This window comes from Misgurnus anguillicaudatus, chromosome 22, assembly GCF_027580225.2.
Source record: "Misgurnus anguillicaudatus chromosome 22, ASM2758022v2, whole genome shotgun sequence".
Lineage (NCBI taxonomy): Eukaryota > Metazoa > Chordata > Actinopteri > Cypriniformes > Cobitidae > Misgurnus > Misgurnus anguillicaudatus.
In genome coordinates this window covers 12,999,886-13,020,991 of record NC_073358.2, presented here as the reverse complement: position 1 = coordinate 13,020,991, position 21,106 = coordinate 12,999,886, and the positions used below count along the sequence as shown (strand labels likewise).

General features: G+C 40.3%; 1 protein-coding gene across 1 annotated transcript in view; it reads right to left on the bottom strand.

Annotated features, from left to right (window-relative positions):
- taf6 (TAF6 RNA polymerase II, TATA box binding protein (TBP)-associated factor) overlaps positions 1-21,106 on the bottom strand; it is a 29,347-nt gene that overhangs the window by 2,861 nt on the left and 5,380 nt on the right. Inside the window, exons 8-14 of the mRNA XM_055201036.2 lie at positions 18,253-18,330; positions 17,604-17,705; positions 12,618-12,800; positions 12,151-12,225; positions 5,092-5,217; positions 363-536; positions 74-265 (exon numbers count right to left, since the gene is read on the bottom strand). Of these exons, the coding sequence (XP_055057011.2) occupies positions 74-265; positions 363-536; positions 5,092-5,217; positions 12,151-12,225; positions 12,618-12,800; positions 17,604-17,705; positions 18,253-18,330 (930 nt within the window). The remainder of the gene's footprint in view (positions 1-73; positions 266-362; positions 537-5,091; positions 5,218-12,150; positions 12,226-12,617; positions 12,801-17,603; positions 17,706-18,252; positions 18,331-21,106) is intronic.

Sequence of the window (21,106 nt, the reverse complement as noted above, 5' to 3'; positions counted from 1 at the left end):
GAGATCATTGTCATGTTCCTCATTTGTAATAATTTTGGATAAAACATTAGTAAATTTAAGTCAAACCCTTTACCTGTTGTGTAGAGGAAGCCCCGGCACTGGTTGCCATTACAATATATTTGGTTGCTGGGGGTGATGGCTGGGTGGGCGTTCCAGGGCGAGTGGACATGAGTGTTAGAGAGCTGGGCACTTTAATGATGCTGGGTGTACGAGAGCCACTTGATGCTCCCAGCCCACTTTGAGACATTGACAGAGTCGGCCGTGGCTGCAGAGTGATTTATATCATATTATTTATAGGATCAACTTTAAAAAAATAACTACCTACTCAGCTCTAGAAAGGTTTTCTTTCCACAAGTACTTACCTGTGTGATGGTAAGTGTTGTTCTGTTGACTGTTTGGGCCTGGTAGGCAGCCTGTGCACGAGCCTTTACCACGTGTGAACAAAGCATGGGGCCCAGATAACCGTAATCTGCCTTGTATTGATCCACAACATCTGGGACCGGCCTAGTTTTAGCAACCACACTTGCACAGTGGTTCTAAACACATACGGGGAGATAGAAACTATGTTAACCATTTGCATTTGACAGAATTAGATTTACCAAAGCTTAACATTTCACATTATAGGTGCTAATCTGTAGATCATGGTTCCATCATTTTGATATTCATTAGTATTCCTTTCTCAAGATAAACTATTCTATGGAGGACTGGGAGTGCAAAAATTATAAATAAATAAATACACAAAGAAATAAATAAAATGTACAAAGAAATATATAAAACAAACATAAATAAATAAATAAATACAAAAATAAATATGCAGAGAAATATAAAAAACAAACATAACATGCTACTTTTATTTCTTTATTTTTGTATTAAAATATTTTTAAGACATTTATTTATTTCTGTATTTATACATTATTATTTTATTCATTTCCACATTTATGTATTTATTTATAGATTTATGTGAACATGACTTTTTTTTACATTGATTTATTTCCACATGTATTATTTCCACATGTATTTATTTCCACACATATTTATTTCTACATTTCTGTGTCTAACCCAGTGGCAGCTCGTGACTGCTCATTTGAAATGTATTCATTCATTTATCCTTTCGGAAAAGTGTTCTGCACCATAAAGCACGGCTGATTCATCTATACATAATGACAATTAGACAAATGACAAAACAAAACAAAATATAAAAAATAATTTCCCTCGCCCCTAGCTTGTATAACAACCCAGATGTGTTTGCTTTGAGATTTAATACATTATTATTTTCTTTAAATGTAGACATTCTTGGAGATGTTGCATTAAAAACCCTACAAAATGGCCAGCAAGATGGTTCAGCCTTCCTACAGTACCAAGAGCCAAAGCAAACATTTATTAATTTTCAACCTGTAAGTATCATTTTTATGAAAACTGTTTTTTTATCCTGTTTATGTGTGCATATTTACATTATGAAAATTCTGTCTTAAAGGCGGAGTCCACGATGTTTGAAAAACGCATTGGAAAAGGAGACGGGCCGACTACCAAAACACACTTATAGCCAATCAAATCAAATCAAATGCCGGGTTGCGTATGTGTGGGGCGGGTCTATCAACAGAAGGTCCAGATTCTATTGGGGTAGGGGCGTGTTTGTTTAGGTGATTTCAAATATCAACATTGGCTTTCAAACATTGTGGACTCCGCCTTTAAGGTCAGAAAACAAACATAATTCAGTATTTGGAGGAGGAGGTATGACGAAGCCCCCATGTCCTGCTAGGGGATGAATTCGACTAATCACAAGACTTTGTTATCGTGGGGAGGCTTGGCCCTGGAGCAACACCAGCAGTTGACACATGCTTTAATATTCCCAAGCCTTTCACTACTGTTAGGTAGTTTCTGTAACACACAATACATTTTGTACAAGGTGATGTTTCCTTAACACACTGTCACCTGCTTAAAGGGATAGTTCCCTCAAAAATAAAAATTATGTCATAATTTTCTTCCTCTCCTGTTGTTACAAACCTGTATACATTTCTTTGTTCTGATGACCACAAAGGAAGATATTTTGAGGAATGTTTGAAACCAAACAGATCATGAGCCCCATTGACTGTCATAGTAGGAAAAAAGAATACTATGAAAGTGAATGGGGCTCATGATCGGTTTGATTTCAAACATTCTTTGAAATATCTTCCTTTGTAGTCATCAAAATAAAGACTTTTATACAGGTTTATAACAACATGACAGGATGAAAATGATGACAAATGTGTGAACTATCCTTTTAAAGGCGGAGTCCACGATGTTTGAAAAACGCGTTGGAAAAGGAGACGGGCCGACTACCAAAACACACTTATAGCCAATCAAATCAAATCAAATGCCAGGTTGCGTATGTGTGGGGCGGGTCTATCAACAGAAGGTCCAGATTCTATTGGGGTAGGGTAGGGTGTTTGTTTGGGTGATTTCAAATATCAACATTGGCTTTCAAACATCGTGGACTCCGCCTTTAAGCAGTTTTTAGTTGGATAAGATGGAGTAGATTTGTTCTGTTCTTATGTGTTTTTGTTAATTTATGTATGTATATATGTATGTATGTGTGTATGTATGTATTTATGCTTCTATACATGTATGTATTTATACATTTAAGTGCAGGTGCAAATGACTAAATGTAAATAAAGCATTATAAATGTATTTGTAAGTTTTGTATTATTTATTTATAAAGCAAATAATAGTAATTATTAATAATAATAATTATAATAATAATAATAAAATATAGCTGCAAGCAGCGATGGCGGGCCCTCACACGGTTTTTTACCGCTACACGGTGCCTCCGAGAAAACGATGCACGGTGGGCAAGTGCATCAAGTGGGTAAATATCAGTGGACTATTTTATGTTGTTACTGACACATTTAGGTACTGTAGGTAAAAAAAAAACACATTTTAGACAAACAGGGGTGCTAGTGAGCCACTTAAGAGACACGCCTATGTTTGACCTTTTTGCATTACAGGGGGCGCTACAGAGCCCCCGTGCCACGCCCGTGTTCCAGCCTTTGCCCGTTTGCAATGACGGATGACTCTGACGTCTGTGCCAAATTTCAAGAGTTTTCGATTATGTTAAGGCACCCAAAATGCCCAAAAGTGTTAAAAAAAAAAATAATAATAATAATAAATTCGAGCAAAAACAATAGGGCTTCGCACCTACGGTGCAGGCCATTCTGGCCTGCTCCTCGGTTGCTCGGGCCCTAATAATAATGGGGTTAAAACAGCATTGCAAAAATAACCCAACAAATTGGTTATTTCATAACCCAACTAATTGGGTAAAACTTTCTACCCAATGCATTGGGTTAAAATAACCCAACAAAGGGTCGGTGCTATAGTAACCCACCATTGGGTTACTTATTGGGTTATTTTTAACCCAACTGTTTTAAGTGAGTCTAAAAATGTCTAAAGAAATTGAAATCAAGGTTTTGCAAAACTTACCAGAAACAATGTTAATCTCAGCATGTTATTTCTAGTTTTTTCAGGTTGCTATTCTATAAAATGTATTGTAAAAAAAATGGGTTATAAACGATGACAAAAAATTATATTATTCCTTACATTCAAAACATATATATAAAAAATAGCATATGGAAATACATATTATTTCATATTGTCAGTGCTAATATAATTTGTTGTTTTAATAATAAAGAAGAATACAGTTTTCCGATGCTTTCCGGCGGGGGTGGGGGCATTGGGGGTTACTGTTGTGCGGTTAACAGCATAACCGCGTGATTTGTTGATCCTTCACCGTGGTAAGAAAAAAAATCCTAACCGTCACAGCCCTACGCATGCCATGAACCGTCGAACCGAACGGTTCGGATTTTTTTCATGAACCGTGCCACCCCTAAAATGTATACAATTATATTTGACTTTTGAATGATTATTTTTAAATATGTGACACTGACATTTTTTATTGAGCCCAGTGAAAATTTTGGAAGGGCAAGTGAAAACCTGAACCACTGGCGCGACCGGGCCAGTATAACATTTTTTTGTGTTGAGCCCTGAAATGCCATATACAGATGTATATAGAAACTTATTAGTGTGAAATACAAAGAAACACCATTCCTCAGGGTAGACTGCTCGCTAGACCAATCTCCTGTAGAAGGTCCTAACAGGTTTTTATTGTTTGTAGGCCTTTGTTATTATGTATAAAGTTCTGTCTCAAAGACACAAAAAACCTTGCAAAACAATCCCTTAACAGTAAACTGATTACGCATGAGATTATGTGAATATCTGGCAAGCGTCTCTTTTATCATAAACCCTTTAGACACGTCTGCAGCAGGCACTTATTTTGATAAGACATGTGATGCACATAGGTTCACACTATGCGCCGAACACATATTTTGAAATTACGAACCACACACATGATGGGCTACATACATGTTGTGACGAACTTCGCATCATGCGCCCTCAAAAAAAGAAGTCACTGGCCACCACTGCACCTCAATCTGATCTTAAAGGGGACAGAGAATGAAAAAACATTTTTACCTTGTCTTTGTTGATTAATGGTAGTCTACCCACATTCACAAACATACCAAAAGTGCTAAATATGCTAAACATCTCAGTCTCATAGAAATTCCTCTTTTAGAAATGTCAGCCAGAAAACAGCCCAATCTGAAAAACTGATGCTTATGACATCACAGGCATCTAACTCCCCCTCCATTTTAAAATAATTGGCTAAATTTTTTGAGTGGCAGCAAAGTCAGCCAATCAGTAATGAGATTGCAAGTTAAGCCAGTAGGGGGAGCCAGATAGGTGCAAAACCACTTGTTTAAAATCCCCCACCCTAATAGAGCTATCTGAGAGAGGTTTTTAGGAAGCTTCTAAGGCATTACAGACCCAAACAATTTTTTTGTCTACATGTCACATCACAGAACAAGGATAAATACCCCGTTCAATCATTCTATGTCACCTTTAAAAAAGAAAACAAAACTGACCGCTTATGTCACTTTTAAAACACGTTTAATAGTCGTATTGCAAGGGGTTTCCAAAAAATGTTTCATAATTTTTCCAAATTAAAGCTAAATTTAAAAAATGCATGTCTCTAAAAGATCTGTGTTGTTCTGCAGTGCTTACCAGTAACAGACTCTGGACATGATCTGCACCGATCCTATCAATGTTTGACACCACTGGCCCATCCATAACAGCTTTAATGCGAACACCCTCCACTGACAGCCGGGGAATGATCAATGTTTTTATCACCTAGATGGAAAGTTACATATATTTAGGGTTTATTCTTTATGCTAACCAACACATTGATATTCTTATATGGTTTATTTATTTATTTTATAATTTAGCAGTAACATCCATTAATATTAATGTATAAATTAATTACAAAATGTATAAATTTCTTAGGTTAAAGCAGTGCATAACACTCTAACTGCACAGTTGTGACAAAAACGTCTCCGTTACTATCGTAACCTCGGTACCCTGAGAAGTGAGGACGGAGACATTGGGTCAGTAGCTATAGAACAACGCCAGTGTACTGCCCAATGCCTGCCATGACAATGTAAAGAGGAGTGGCCTTTGCAATGTAATGACCATCTTTAAGGCATATCCTCAGATTCTTTCGACTGAACAACAGAAGAGAAGAGCTGATCTGAGCAGTGACACGGCAGCTTACACAATGTCTTGTTCCTGTTTCTCAGGGAACCGCGGTTACAACAGTAACCGAGATGCTCCCTTTCGAGAACGGTCTCTCAACATTGTGTCAGTAGCTGATGTGAGTCTGTATAGAACCACGCCGTGACTACAGCGAAGAGCAGCTTCAGTGGAGCTTACTCAAACCCAGGCATAGTCAAAGTAAAAATATTGGATGCCAGAGCCTCTAGTGACCCAATCAGAAACTTAACTCCCAACCCAGGACAGAGTACATACAGACACAGCCAGCATATAGATCTTATCACTGCACTACACAGAGCAGCAGATAAACACAATGCAACAAATGACCAAACTGCCAGGCAAGCATACTTGCGTTCAGCATCTGCTGACGTAGCATAAGATGCACATCAGGATAGCTAGTGTGGAAGAAACGAGCATGAAGCGAATACAGTTCCATACATAGACATTAGCATTAACACAGTAGTAATGGCAACATGCGGTACATGTTGCATTAACCACGCGACTGCTGATTAGACACACACCACATCCTGAAAACAGAGGTGACGTGTCACCCTCCTTCAGCACCAAACCCAGCAGCTGACTGCTAGGTGGGGCGGGAGTAACTCACCGAGTGAGCTCGGAAAGCCCCAGCAAATGCGTCAGTTCAATATCCTCTACTTACAAAGAGATTGCTCAGACTGCCGTGTCGGGGTTTTCAGCACTCAGATAAACATATAAAGCGCAGACCGGGCATAGTTTACGTAGAGCCAGAATAGAAGATTGTAGCAGATTGTAACCACCTGCACTTTAATGGCTTCAGGCACGTAATCCCTAATAGGACACTATAAGAGAGCGAGGTGTCCTGCTTCACTCCCTTAATTCTGATAACCAGATGGTTCCCAGCCACTACGCGCCCAGAGGCATCGTGCAAAACACCACAGGAGCTGCGTCGAAACCCTTGAGTTAGACAGCCTGCATCGCAGCCAACTTCCCACTACTGTAAAGGTAAAACACTCGACACAAAACAGTGCACTGGATCATAGGTGTTCATTTCACACCTTATGCACACAGCATAAGAGGGGCAATAAGTAGAAAGGGCTCGCGACTCTCGTATGCATCTTAAAGCTCAACACAATATAGCGTCTAAGTCATCGCATAACACCGCAAACAGATTGTGCAGCGGGTAGAAGTGCCCTTACAGAACCGCAGCTGATTCGGACAGTTCGGGGAGCCGGATAACTGATCCTCTCCCTAATTCCACGCTTACCAGCAGCAGAACCCAACTGGGGCACACAAACTGTTGGCGCTCGGCCAAGCGTAGCATGTCCCCTATGGCAATGGAACATGTAGAAGACATGAGTCGACATATGGGGGCAGATATGCAAGCTACTACAGGCGTCCATCGCCAGCACAACAGTGCCACGGGTGGAACAGCTCAGAGCAGACACACAACTAATGTGCGCTCCCGTGAGAGCCTGAGTCCGGACCACAACCAAGCACACAACGTAAAGCTGGCGTGCAGACCATCCTCCTATGCCCACACACACAGGTAAAATCACTCTAAGAAAAAGAGTGCGCCTGCGGCCGGTCAGCACCCTCTCCAAACAGGCAATATCTAGGAGTATGATGTGCAGCTGCCCACTCTTATGGTGCTTTTCCATTGCATAGTACCCCACAGTTTGGTTTAGTTTAGTTTGGGTTGGGTCAGCTTACTTTTGGGAGCTTTTCCATTAGGTGCAGTACGTGGTACCCGATACTTTTTTTCGTACCACCTCGGTTGGGGTTCCAAGCGACCCGAGCTGATACCAAACGTGACGCGAAAACACTGTAGATCACTGATTGGTCTGAGAGAATTGCACTACCAGCTTCACGCTATAATGTTAGCTTTACCTTTAGTGCTAGCTTGCGCTGTCTTGAGCAAACAAGTTGTCATCTGTGCTCTGCTATAAGTTCCCAAACTCCGTTTTAGCGACGAAAAACATCCACATGTTTAAAATCAGGGACACCATAACAGTTTTTTCCAGACTTGCAGTTTGTGGCGGAACATTCGCAACGAGCACGTCAGCATTATATATGCTTAAATGCAACTTCAATTGAGCTCAGCGGAGCGCCGTCGACTGACGCCACGGGTTGGGTGTTTATACAGAAACTGTCATGTGAGACAGAGGTAGTGATAAACGCGATGTGCAAACATCTATTTGTGGTGGCCAATTTTAATTTTGTGGCGGATTGAGAAATAAATGAATGTATGGCAATGTATACCGACACTCTCACTTGTATGATGTCAGCACAAATATAACGACACGCCTATAATCCCGCCCACTACGAAGTGATACTAAACTCAATGGAAAAGCTAACCACGCCAAAGTTAGGTGAGCTGACCCGACCTAAACTAAACTAAACTAAACCGTGGGGTACTATGCAATGGAAAAGTGCCATTAGATGGGACAGCGCCACAGCCTGTGAACATGTGCGGGTCCAAATAAACACTATCATGAAGCACCGCTATAAGTGCACTAAACCGTGCACGTAGGGCTTAAATCCCAATGGAACTGTCGCCCTAGGCCAAGATAGTAGCAGCTATACAAGCCGCTATTCCACTCATCAGGCACGTACTTCGATGCACAGTCACAGTTGCTGGACTCAGTACTGTCACCGAAAATACGTCATGACTGCGCCAACTTGGGTGGTATGACTATAAAAGCGTAATCCCGTAAAAGAGTAATAGGATTCAGAAAGGCCCATATGGCAAGGTAAAAGGGAGATAAAACACTGCCGAATGATCGGGGTGTTGGGCCCCATAAGAACATGTCTAGCAATGGCTCGCTGCACGCATGCGGGTGCCCATTACATGCTGTCTGCTGTGGAAGAACCTGCCACTAAACACAAATGTGTGAGGTGGGCACCGCCAAACAAACAGGGACGCTTTGAACCCATGGCAGACTGCAACTTGCGCCGAGCGAGGCATGTATGTGTCTGGAGCTGTGGTTGGACTTACAGGGGTTTATGTGTTGGGCACGACCAGTAGAGGTCTTCACCGGTCCACTTAGATCCGAAAACCCGAGGTCCGACCGAGACCCGATCGGGTTCGGGTCTAAAAGTTTCACATGTGCCTCGGACACGGGTCGGGTACAATAATAGCGGCATCGGGTCTCGGGTAATTTAAAATTAATGTGTTTTTGCTGAACTGACCCGAGAAAACCCGAACTCTCTCCAGTGTGTGCGTCAATGTCCTTTTCAAACCTCTCATCTGTTTGTAAAGAGCGCTTGCGATATTGTGTGGCTGGCGGAAGGTTCATTTTCGTTGAGACAGACATGTCAGTCAATTTAAAATATACATTTTAGCGGTTACGTTGGTGTCGTCGTCAGATAACAAAGTAAAACGAATGGAGCAGCTCGCCAAATTGGTTGCAAGGCCACCGGAGTTTCTTTCTGTCTGACTGCTGCGCGTGGGTCTGCAGAATGCACACACGTCAGTGCCGTTTACATTCGGTTCCAGTCGGGTAAAAAAAAATTGTCACTAGTTCGGGTCGGACTCGGGTCTAATTTTCTCGGGTTTGTCTCGGGTCTTTCTTTAAAAAAAAAATATTTATGCACGTCGGGTTCGGGTATAAAGTGATTCGGGTCATTTCGGGTCGGGCACATTTCTTTGGACCCGAGAAGACCTCTAACGACCAGTCAAACCTGCTACAGCACACCACTTGGGAAGGCTGGATGCAGGATACAAACGTTGACAAAGTATGCTGCTGTGTAGCGCAGGAGTGTGGGCAGTTACATACTGTGTGCTGTGAACTAGGCTGCCATGAAACCGAGGAATGCAGGGGACTTATATATATACTCAAGCAAACAGCCACGGCGCAACGCTCGTACAGGCAAATGCCTTGTGAAGGGGTTTGCAATGTACAAGGGGGTGCAAGGCGTGCTCATCCATGACAGGCACAGAAGAAACAGGTCTGTCATGTCTAAGCAGTGACCGAAGCGCGTAGGGAAGCAGCTGAAGCACACTGTGATAACACAATACCGAGAACACATGAATGTATTGTGCACACTGTGGCATATTCCGCACTGCATAGGTGGGGAAGGGATGCTTATGCAGCGCGTGAGTAATGGGCACATTTGAGAACACAGTCACGTGTGAAGACCTCCGGTGATTCTCTTTTTACCTTTTCCCTTGAGAAGTGAAGCAATATATCCATGTAAATGTCAGCCGGAACGTGTGTAAGGGACGCAGCCTACGTCCATTACACGTGCAATACTCTACGACGATGCTTCAGTATCACAAAGTGAAGATAAAGAATGTGAGGACATCCCTTAAAGACTCGTTATATAGTGGCGAAAGCCATGTCTATAAACGTCGTCATGGCAGGCATTGGCCAGTACACTGGCGTTGTTCTATAAACATGTTTCAGAAAATTGGAAGAGGGGAGGACCTCCCATAGCATCAGCTACTGACGCAATGTCGAGAGACCATTCTCGAAAGGTTACAAATAATTTTGGTAACTTTTTTAAATTACACAAAAAGAGGGAGTAATGTGACAGAAACTGTCACATCCTGTTTTAATCAATAAGGCAGACTCCACTGCACAATAGATATCGTATTCACATGTGCTGATTATAACAGGAGCATTCTAGTTTTGTCATGTAGTCTTTACAGAAATGCTCATTTAAAAGCCTTTTTACCAATGTCTTCATGAACACAAGAGAAATGGCTGTAATTTGTTACAATGGAGAACGGCTGTTAAAGGAATAGTCTATCCATTTTCCATATTAAACTATGTTATTACAGCGAAGAGTTGTAAGAAGAGTTGATACATACCTTTATCATCTTGCGTTAAACGGAAAAGTTTTTCCTATTTAAGACGAGTAGTAATACGAGGAAGTATGGTGGCAAAAAATAAAACGTAGCGCTTTTCTAAGCAGATTTAAAAGAGGAACTGTATTGTATGGTGGAATAGCACTTCTGGGAGTACTTCGACTCGGCGCAGTAACACTCTCCCTCTCATTATGAGAGGGAGAAGGGGAGCGGATTTTTCAGGCGAGTCGAAGTACTCCCAAAAGTGCTATTACGCCATAAAATATAGTTCCTCTTTTAAATCCGCTTAGAAAAGCGCTACGTTTTATTTTGTGCCACCATACTTGCTCGTATAACTACTTGTCTTAAATAGGAAAAACGTTGATGTGTTTGGTCACTTTTAACTTTATCTCTGGTTGGTACCATTGAATGAATGGGGTTAAGCTAAATGCTTTCAAAGTGTCGCCGCGCCCACAGCGCTTATGTGCATGCACTAAGATGATAGAGGTATGTATCAACTCTTCTTAGTTAAGGTAATAACATAGTTTAATATGGAAAATGGATAGACTATTCCTTTAAACAAAGCATGTTGTAATAGGTGTAATAGGAATTCATGAATATCAGCTGATGTCACTCACATCTCAAACTTGCCTTCCGCCATTTTAAGTACCTGAAGTAGTCGCAAAAGAACTAGAAGCTATGCCTTCAATATGTTATGAGCATTGAAATCGCTATTTTTACAACACTAAGAAGGCTTGACACAACATGATGCTTTGCCCGAAGTATCACCTGTGTCTCTACACATGAACTCGAGCATTGAGAACATTGTTTGTGTACACAGAGTTTACTAAAAAGTTTGGTTGTTTTAACCTCTGCTCGCCGCCATCTTGCCAGTCAAGAGGTATCAATCTCCGAATGCGACGTAAGGAGGGATAAGAGTAAAGATAGATAGCTCCTAAAGCATAGTTCCATATAAATGCGCGGATGATTTGTTGTGTTGTCGCAAGTGAAAAAAATATTGACCTTCCAGTTGAAAAAGAAGCTTCATATGAGATTCATTAATTCGCATTCGGAAATCGATTATTTATGTCTGGCAAAGATCACAAGCAGACACCATAACAGACAAAGTCAGTTGTTCAAAACCTTTCGTTTTAGTAAACTCTGTGTACACAAACAATGTTCTCAATGCTCGCGTTTATGTGTAGAGATCCAGGTGATACTTTGAGCAAAGTTTCATGCTGTATCGTGCCTTCTTAGTGTTGTAAAAGCGTTTGATAGCAGCGGACAGCGGCAGGAAGAACGCATCATGGATCGAGTAGGCATCACACCCTAACCAAGATATTTTTTTAAAGTAGCGTTTCTTTTCATGATAGTCGATGTGCGAAATGTTGTCTTTCGTAGCCATTTTCCGTATCCGTAAAAATCATAGACAGTAAAAGATAAGAAATCCGTAAATCATGGCAAGCTAGCCAATGCTTGTCAGTAGCCTACTGGTACTCGGTAGGTACTCAAGATGGCGGCAGGCAACTGGAATGATGTAAAAGGTCTCATGACCGATATTCATGAATAGACCTTATAGAACGCTGTAATTAATACTTTTTAGTATTGTATTTGCAGTAGTTGTAATTGCTTATATATTCTTTTTATTGTGTAGCCCTACACGGCACTAATTATAGGCAGGAGCACCGAATAAAGTAGGGTGAAGTATGTGAGGAAGTGGCTCTGGAATTTCAAACACTCACGTCATGTCCAAGTTCAGCAAGTCCGGCAATGCAACCATAACGTGTTGTCCACTGAGTCTTATCATCTAACAAAGACTAAAAGAGAGAAATAGAGAATCATGACAATATGGGGACTCTATAAAATAAACTTCATAGAATTAAACGACCAAACACAGGACCAAACTGTAAAACTGAAAATGATCAGTTATGGTTAATAAAAGAAACAAATTTAAACACTACTGCAATGTTTAAGTGGTTGTTACTTTCCTTGTATAACATCCAACATCCACTTTTTAAAAAAAATTTTTTTTCAACAAAACTACAACTCAAAACATCTGATAATTAATGAAATACAATCATATTATAGACTACAGAGAAGATGTTGCTTTTTTGACACACACACGCACACACACACGCACGCACACACACACACACACACACACGCACGCACACGCACACGCACACAGATTTCAAACTGGTTCTGCTACCTTGGTGAAAGTCTTTGTGATCCGTGACTGGATGTTGTTGGTGGTCGTGCTGAAAGTTTTGCAGCTCTGAGCCATCAGCCTTGCAGCAAAGTCTCTGAGAGCCCAGTGATTGTCTACATCAGGCCTCAAACACAGCTGTTTACTGACTATACATGTCACCACTGCGGGGATCAACTCATGGAGCTGGTGAAACAGAGAGACAGTCTGCTATTAAACACTTTCATAACTTTCCAGTAGCTGAACTGGTAGAGCATGGAGCTAGCAATGTCGATCCAGTTATATTGGTTTTGCAGCCATATAAAACGAAGAAGAGTATTTTTGGCAGTAGGAACACATGGATTAAAAGTGCTCCATGTCTACAGTTAAATATACTGATCGATCTTCTTTGTTTTGAACCTACTTTTATACCAGAGGTCCTGGACTAATTCAGATACATGGGTTCATGGATTATATCAAATACCAACAGATAAAAAAGTAAACACCTGACTTGATCTGCTGGAAGTCTTATGTGGAGGTCATGGTAAAATCCTTCATCAAGACATTGGTTCAAAACAAACATCAAAGTAAATAAAAAATTGGGCCCTGACACAAAATCAAGGTCCTGCCATAGCCATCCCAGTTCCCTGACCTGAACCATACAAAAAAATGACTGAATAGTAAATAGCATGCAACATATGAAGGGTCTGACAAAATTCTGTATGGAGGAATAATCTAAGATCACCTGCCATGAAATCTTCAACCTCATCCGACATTATAAAAGAAGACTGAGCTGTTGTCCTTTCAAATGGCGGTAGCAAAAATGATTAAATAAAGGGGTGCCCATATTTATGCCCAGTGAGTATTAGAAAAAAGGATTTATTTTGTACTGTAATTTCCGCTTCACTTTCAATTGTTTTACTTCAATGAAACATTATATTTTTCTGAATTTTTTAATTAAAAGGCGGAGTGCACAATGTTTGAAAAACGATTTGGAAAACTGAGTCGGGCTGACTTCCAAAACACATTTGTAGCCAATCAGCAGTAAGGGGCGTGTCTATTAACTGACATCCTTGACGGAGTTGCGTATGTGTGGGGCGGGTCTATCAAAAGAAGGTCCAGATTCTATTGGGGTAGGGGCGTGTATGTTTAGGTGATTTCAAATATCAACATTGTGCACTCCGCCTTTAAAGCTTAAAATAAGAAAGATTATAGATTATTTTGGGGCCAGCGTGAGAGATGCTCGGGCCAGTGCTTCGCTCTCAGTCACTAAAATATATATGTTCTGTTTGTAGCCATTTGTCTCTATGTATTTTTATGCAATGTTACCATCGAGACACATTTAAGTGTTGCGAAAGTTAAAGTTTCAGCAATGCCATGAGGTTTGTTCTACCTTATTGGTTTTTGTAACCACTGCTGCGTGCTGCGTGTTACATCATACGAATACATAATGTGATTTACATCTTAGAAGCAGACATTTACTTGGGTAAAACATGACGAACAAAAATGATGCAGTTTTGCAGTTTGCCATCAGTTTCCAGGTAAACCAGACAAGTCGCTAGCCTTTTCCGTTCAAAAAGTTGTGAAATTTAAGAATCAGAGTTTACATTTAAAATGGACAATTGTCTTAATAAATGACAAATCAAATGTATATTTATACAATTATATTTGACTTTTGAATTATTATTTTAAATATGTGACCTGAATATTTTTTGTGGGGCAAGTGAAAACCATAACCACTGGCCCGACTGGGCCAGTATAAAAAATTATTTGCGTTAAGCCCTGTTATATATATATATACACTCACCGGCCACTTTATTAGGTACACCTGTCCAACGTTGCGCGTTAATGCAAATGTCTAATCAGCCAATCACATGGCAGCAACTCAATGCATTTAGGCATGTAGACATGGTCAAGACGATCTGCTGCAGTTCAAACCGAGCGTCAGAATGGGGAAGAAAGGTGATTTAAGTGACTTTGAAAGTGGTGTGGTTGTTGGTGCCAGACGGGCTGGTCTGAGTATTTCAGAAACTGCTGATCTACTGGTATTTTCACATACAACCATCTCAAGGGTTTACAGAGATGATAGAAAGGCAACAGTAACTCAAATAACCACTCGTTACAACCGAGATATACAGAAGAGCATCTCTGAATGCACAACACGTCGAACCTTGAGGTGGATGGGCTACAGCAGCAGACCACACCGGGCGCCACTCCTGACAGCTAAGAACAGGAAACTAAAGCCCTATTCGCACGGGATTAGTATTTCCTGGTGACCTCTAGTGATTTGTAATAATTACGGAGGTTGTCTGTGAACCTAATCCCGTGCGAATCGGCCATGTCTGTAATTTGTAATGTAAAAATTCCTCCGCAAATGACCTACTATATTTCGCCGAACACCGAGGCCCTTTGATAATATTAGTCCCGTGCGAATAGGCATCTCTGTAATTTGGCCAGCATTTGTTACCTGTGCCTTTTTTATTTATTTTTTTCTCAGTTTCTGAGCCTCTCGCACTGCAGCTGTGAAGCGCACATACAGAGACACATCCCTCAGATTTTTTTGGCTTTCATGGTGAAACTTGAGGACTTTATTAGTATATTTCTGATTTTAAACTTCTAATGAGTCTCTCTCGTCCATCTGGATGATTACAAATATGCAGAACTGTCAATATTTGCGATCTCTAAGTTTAGGTGGAGCTATGCTGTCGTGGTAAAGGAATTTCATTTGCGGTGATTTTGCGTGGCTTTCTAGTGTGGTATACCCCTTTGTTTATTTAAATAAAATTATTACATAAATCCAGAACAACCAGATGCACTGAGATAGAACGCAGGGTATCATTCCCCTATAAGAATATATATTAAAGAACATTGTTTAGGCTTGAAGGCAATACATATAGGACATTTTCAATTTGTATCTATAAAGTTTGAAATTAAGTTGCAAGAACATTTTTAGTCATTTGGCTTTTTTCATAATTTCAGAACAAGCTTAACTGCTATCCATTATAACTTATATTATATTCCGTGTGTTCCTTGGTCGACAATATGTAGAAATATATGCGAGTAAAAAAGTACAGAACAAAAACATTTAGCTCACGCAGAGCGAACGAAAAGGTGTTAATAAAGCAGACTCTCCGTAGAGGACGTGCTGAAACAGTCGAGTCAGCAGATGATCATCATTATGTTTCACGCAGATATTGTTGATGAAAAACTTGCATATCTAAATGCCCAGGCGAGAGTCAAGTGTTCAGTCAGTTAATAATAAAGCCATCGGCGTTACATTGGCTGCTGCTCCCTCGTCCACGGAGTGGAGAAATTCGTTTTTTATTAAAAGCTGTTTTAATGCTGGTAAGCAATCAGTTATATTTTGGCACCTTGTATTTGTGTTGATCAGATAGATTAAAGTAATTTTAATCTTTAAAACTCCATCTAGAGGCAGAGGACGCTAATTCTGTCATCTCAGTTTCACTCTTTTTACACATTCACTGTATGATTTAACGAAATATAATTTGGGAAAGGTACCTTTTACAGCATGCTGCGGTGTCGCGTGATAGTGTTATGCAAAGCCTCAACATTATATCTGGGAGATAAGTCAGTAAATTTGAGTGAAATCACAGGATTTGCTTATCCCGTGCGAACCGGCCACACGAAACTCAGACGTAGGGAGGTAATTTCTAAATAACACTGGGTCCTCAGATAATACTAATCCCGTGCGAGTACATAAGGCTACAATTCACGCAGGCTCACCAAAATTGGACAATAGAAGATTGGAAAAACATTGCCTGGTCTGATTAGTCTTGATTTCTGCTGCAACAATCAGATGGTAGAGTCAGAATTTGGCGTCAACAACATGAAAGCATGGATCCATCCTTCCTTGTATCAACAGTTCAGGCTGGTGGTGGTGGTAATGTAATTGTGTGGGGGATATTTTCTTGGCACACTTTGGGCCCATTAGTACCAATTGAGCATCGTGTATTGTTTCTACCATGTTAATCCCTTTATGACCACAGTGTACCCATCCTCTGATGGCTACTTCCAGCAGGACAACGCGCCATGTCATCTCAGACTGGTTTCTTGAACATGACAATGAGTTCACCGCACCCAAATGGCCTCCACAGCCACCAGATCCCAACCCAATGGAGCATCTTTGGGATGTGGTGGCACGGGAGCTTCGTGCCCTGGATGTGCAGCCGACAAATCTGCAGCAACTGCGTGATGTTATCATGTCAATATGGAGCAAAATCTCTGAGGAATGTTTCCAGTACCTTGTTGAATCTGTGCCACAAAGGATTAAGGCAGTTCTGAAGGCAAAAGGGGGTCCAAGCCGGTACTAGTAAGGTGTACCCAATGAAGTGGCCAGTGAGTGTGTATATATATATTCACTCAATTGCCATGTTGACTTGAGACTTTGGGCTTCACACCTGTGATTGGTGGTTTGGTTTGATCAGTGACACGCATAATCTTTTGTTTCACAGTCGTCGTGAAATACTGGTAGAAACAGATAGGCTATAAAGATCTATGTGTATGTTGTAGACTATCTCACAGTAAGTTTGTTTTTGCAATATGAAAATGAGAGCTATGTGTTTTTTTAGTAAGATCACACACTGGAGTTGCAGTATTTTATTATTACATTGTTTACATCCAATAAGGAATTTGCAAGCAAATGATATATATGAAAGGGCTTGAAAATAGTTTTCTGTACAAAAGGGGGGCCGGTGAAAAAAGTTTGGCTACCACTGGCTTAACGTAACACCAAGACCTTTTATCTACAGAGAATGATTCTGTATCATTTTGAAAAAGACAGTGGGCACTATTTGTATTTTTTAAACAAAGAAGTCTGGTCTAGTTTATATGCGTCTGACTTAATTCTATATACTTAACATTACTGTTGTGCAATTAAAATGAAAAACCTAAGCAATGTTGGGGCATGAGGGGCCCCAGGTCCTTGAACTTTGCTTTGGGCCCCCAAAATGGTAAACACGCCACTGCATATGTAATGTGTGAATTACTTACATATTTCTCCAAATATAGAGTTGAATTATCCATTAATGCTTTAACCATCCTCATCAAATATATCAGCAGAGCCAGATTATTCTGAACAACATTTACACGCACCTGAAAGATAAAACCATAATGTGTGTCAGATCATTAAATGCAGAGTAATTAAAACTTTAAATTAATTTCTTTATGTGTATGTATGCAAGAGAAAGTAGACTTAAAGTCAAAAACAAATTTTTTTTTGCAACAGTTCTCTCAAATTTATTGTAGAGTTCTAAACTATTTTGCTTTTTCTGCAGAATTTATTTGGAAAAAATCTGCAGAATTCTGCAGAATGATTTTTAATGTTTAAAAAAAATCTTAAAAGAATTTAAGGTGCAAATATTACAAAATAGCATCTGAAAAAACATCTTTTTAAAGAACAAGTTCAGTATTTTACATTTAAAGCCCCGTTTTCAGAATCGCTGCAAAATACGCATTCCAACAGGTTTTATTGTAGTTTTTGCCAACTTCATTGACTTGTATTAGATGTGCTGTGAGGTACGGTATTACTCCGCGCCGGGAGCTTTGTTTCTATTCTTGCAACTGGCAATGGCGGATTAGTGCCACCACTTGGGCTGTGTGTAAGTGTTCAATTTAAACAATTAGCCAGGAATATACTTACGCCTTCAGAAATGAAGGTACTGAACCTTGGAAGCATCTGATACAGTCCTGGGTCTGTGGCTATGCTCTGCAGCGCCTCCTGGTGGCACATTATACACATGTATAGAGGTGAATTTACCAATAGATCTGCAAACAGTATACTGACCACTGCAATTTAAAATATTCACACATAGACATAATCATGGATTATGAATTAGAAGTAGATAACAGTGGACAGTCAGTTTATTTAAGAATTGCAAACTAATGTAAGTTTAAAAAACACAATGCAGACCTGCCAACCTTGGAATTTTTTTTTGAGTACAGTAGCACCGGCCGAAAGGACAGAACACGGGTTTTAAACATATAATTTAACACATGCAAGCGCACACGCACGTACACACACACCTCTTTGTAACTTTCAAGGTAACATGCTGCACATTACACTCACTTTTTCCCCATCCTGCCATAATCTGTTTTAAAAATAATTATAAATGTGAATAAAATTTGCCAAACATGGTGATTAATAACATTATTAATGTTAAATAATGTATTCTCCTATAGTTTAGCATGTCTGCACAAACACTGTTAAATAGTGATATTCCTGTTAAATAGTGGGTGATAATTCATCCACAAATGACATTCTGTTATCATTAACTCATCCTCATATTATTCCTAGCCTTAATGATTTCTTTCTTGAGTGAAACACAGAAGAAATTATTTGGACAAAAAATTGTTGTTTTCCCTGAAAAAATACAATGGAGAGCAGCACTCTTCAAAATAACTTGTGTTCCATACAATAAACTCATAAAGGTTTGGACGGTCTGTTCTGTTATGTAAACTATGACTGAATTAAATTTTTTAAGTTAACTACCCCTTTAAGGGGCCAGTCACACCAAAAGCGCTTTAAACGCTTGGAAACGCAAGGTGCGACGCACTGCCTTTTTAAAAAAAGAGCAGTGCGACGCGGCTTTTCATATTGCTAAGCAACCATCGAGTCAGCTGTCTTGTCAATCAAATATTGATGCGTGAGCGCTCTTTTGCTGTTAACTGTCATATTAGCAGAAATTTTAAAAAGAGGGCGCTTGCTCTGACCTTGTTTGAGGGTGAGAGGTGCACAAACACGCAGGAGAGAGTAAGCGAGTGGAGTCCGGTTCTTCAAAGCAACTGTAAACTTCCCTCACCACAACGTAAGGCCCGCCTCTCCCCTCATTCGATTGGACAATGGAGTAGGGGTGGCACGGTTCACAAAACCCTCGGTTCGGTTCGTATCACGGTTCTATGGTCACGGTTCTCGGTTCAGTACAGTTCTTGTTGTTATTTTTTTTAACACTCCAGAAATGTATTATCTTATTAATGTATTAATTATCCATAATTTAGGATACAGTATTAAAAAAAGTTATATCATGTAATCATGCACAAACTGAATTTGACTTTAAGCACATTTTTGGGAACATCCCTGAGGAAAGCCAGGCGAGATTTTGACACAGCGAGAGGAAAGACATTGATGATTTCAACATGCTTTTCATTTATTTGGCAAAAAAGAGAATGTGTATTGCCATCTACATGAACCTTGTGTGCATTTTTAGCACACAAAGATAACTTGCATTTATCAAAATGCCAAATTCAGTGTAGCTTTAAGATTTATCACTGAGAGGCTGCTTAAATACTGCAGAGAGAATATGTGAACGAGAGAGAAACATAACGTTTACACCTGTAATATTTAAATCCGTCTCTTTTGTCCACTTTTGACCACGGTTCGGATTTTTTTCATGAACCGTGCCACCCCTACAATGGAGAGACGCGAATGACGTCGGGCGCTTCTCCGCTCTCAGCGCTCCTTCAAAAACGCGTGCGCGGGAGGCGGCAAAAAACCGCAAGGCGCTCGGCGCGCATAAACAGCGCGCAAACGCGCCCTGCCCATAGAATATCATTCAAAAAAGGCGCCTGCAACTGCCATAAACGCTTTTGGTGTAACTGGCCCCTTAGACAGTATTTTAGAGTTAACACTGCTTTAAATTCAAATTCAACCATAACTGTGACAGTAGTGCTGTTTTACTGTCTGTCTTTCTTTAATTTATTGTAGCTTTGTTTAAAGTCCAGTACAGAAAGGCATAGGCACCTATCACGCGGGTGCTCGAGACACGAGATATTCTCCATGTATAAATCTTTATTTGATGTGGTTTGTAACTTATATGACGTTTTATTTTATTGACAATTATCAAGAGTGCATTATATCAGAGCGCATTTAATCCGCTTCACTCGGATGTCAGGTTGATTCCCTCACTGAGAGTGAACTTTCCGTTTTTATTTGACCGGATGCTCTCCCCCATGGTAAAATCATGGTACTTTTCGTAAGCGCTCAATTATAAAAGATGCTAATTTACAAATCAGAAGTAATGTTAGCGCATCTTGTGGTCAAGTGCGCGTTATGAAACGGAGCCCGCGCGACCGTCGACTTATATGACGTTTTATTTTATTGACAATTATCAAGAGTGCATTATATCAGAGCGCATTTAATCCGCTTCACTCGGATGTCAGGTTGATTTCCTCACTGAGAGTGAACTTTCCGTTTTTATTTGACCGGATGCTCTCCCCCATGGTAAAATCATGGTACTTTTCGTAAGCGCTCAATTATAAAAGATGCTAATTTACAAATCAGAAGTAATGTTAGCGCATCTTGTGGTCAAGTGCGCGTTATGAAACGGAGCCCGCGCGACCGTCGACTTCGACATAGGATTAAGCTAAATCATTATTTCATCTTTGCACATCCACCCTGCCCAGTTTATCTTAGCGGGTCAGACGTCTTGACTCTCCGTTGAATAAGACTGTCAGAAACTGCGGGTGGAGGAAGGAGATCACGCTGGATTTTTTGATTC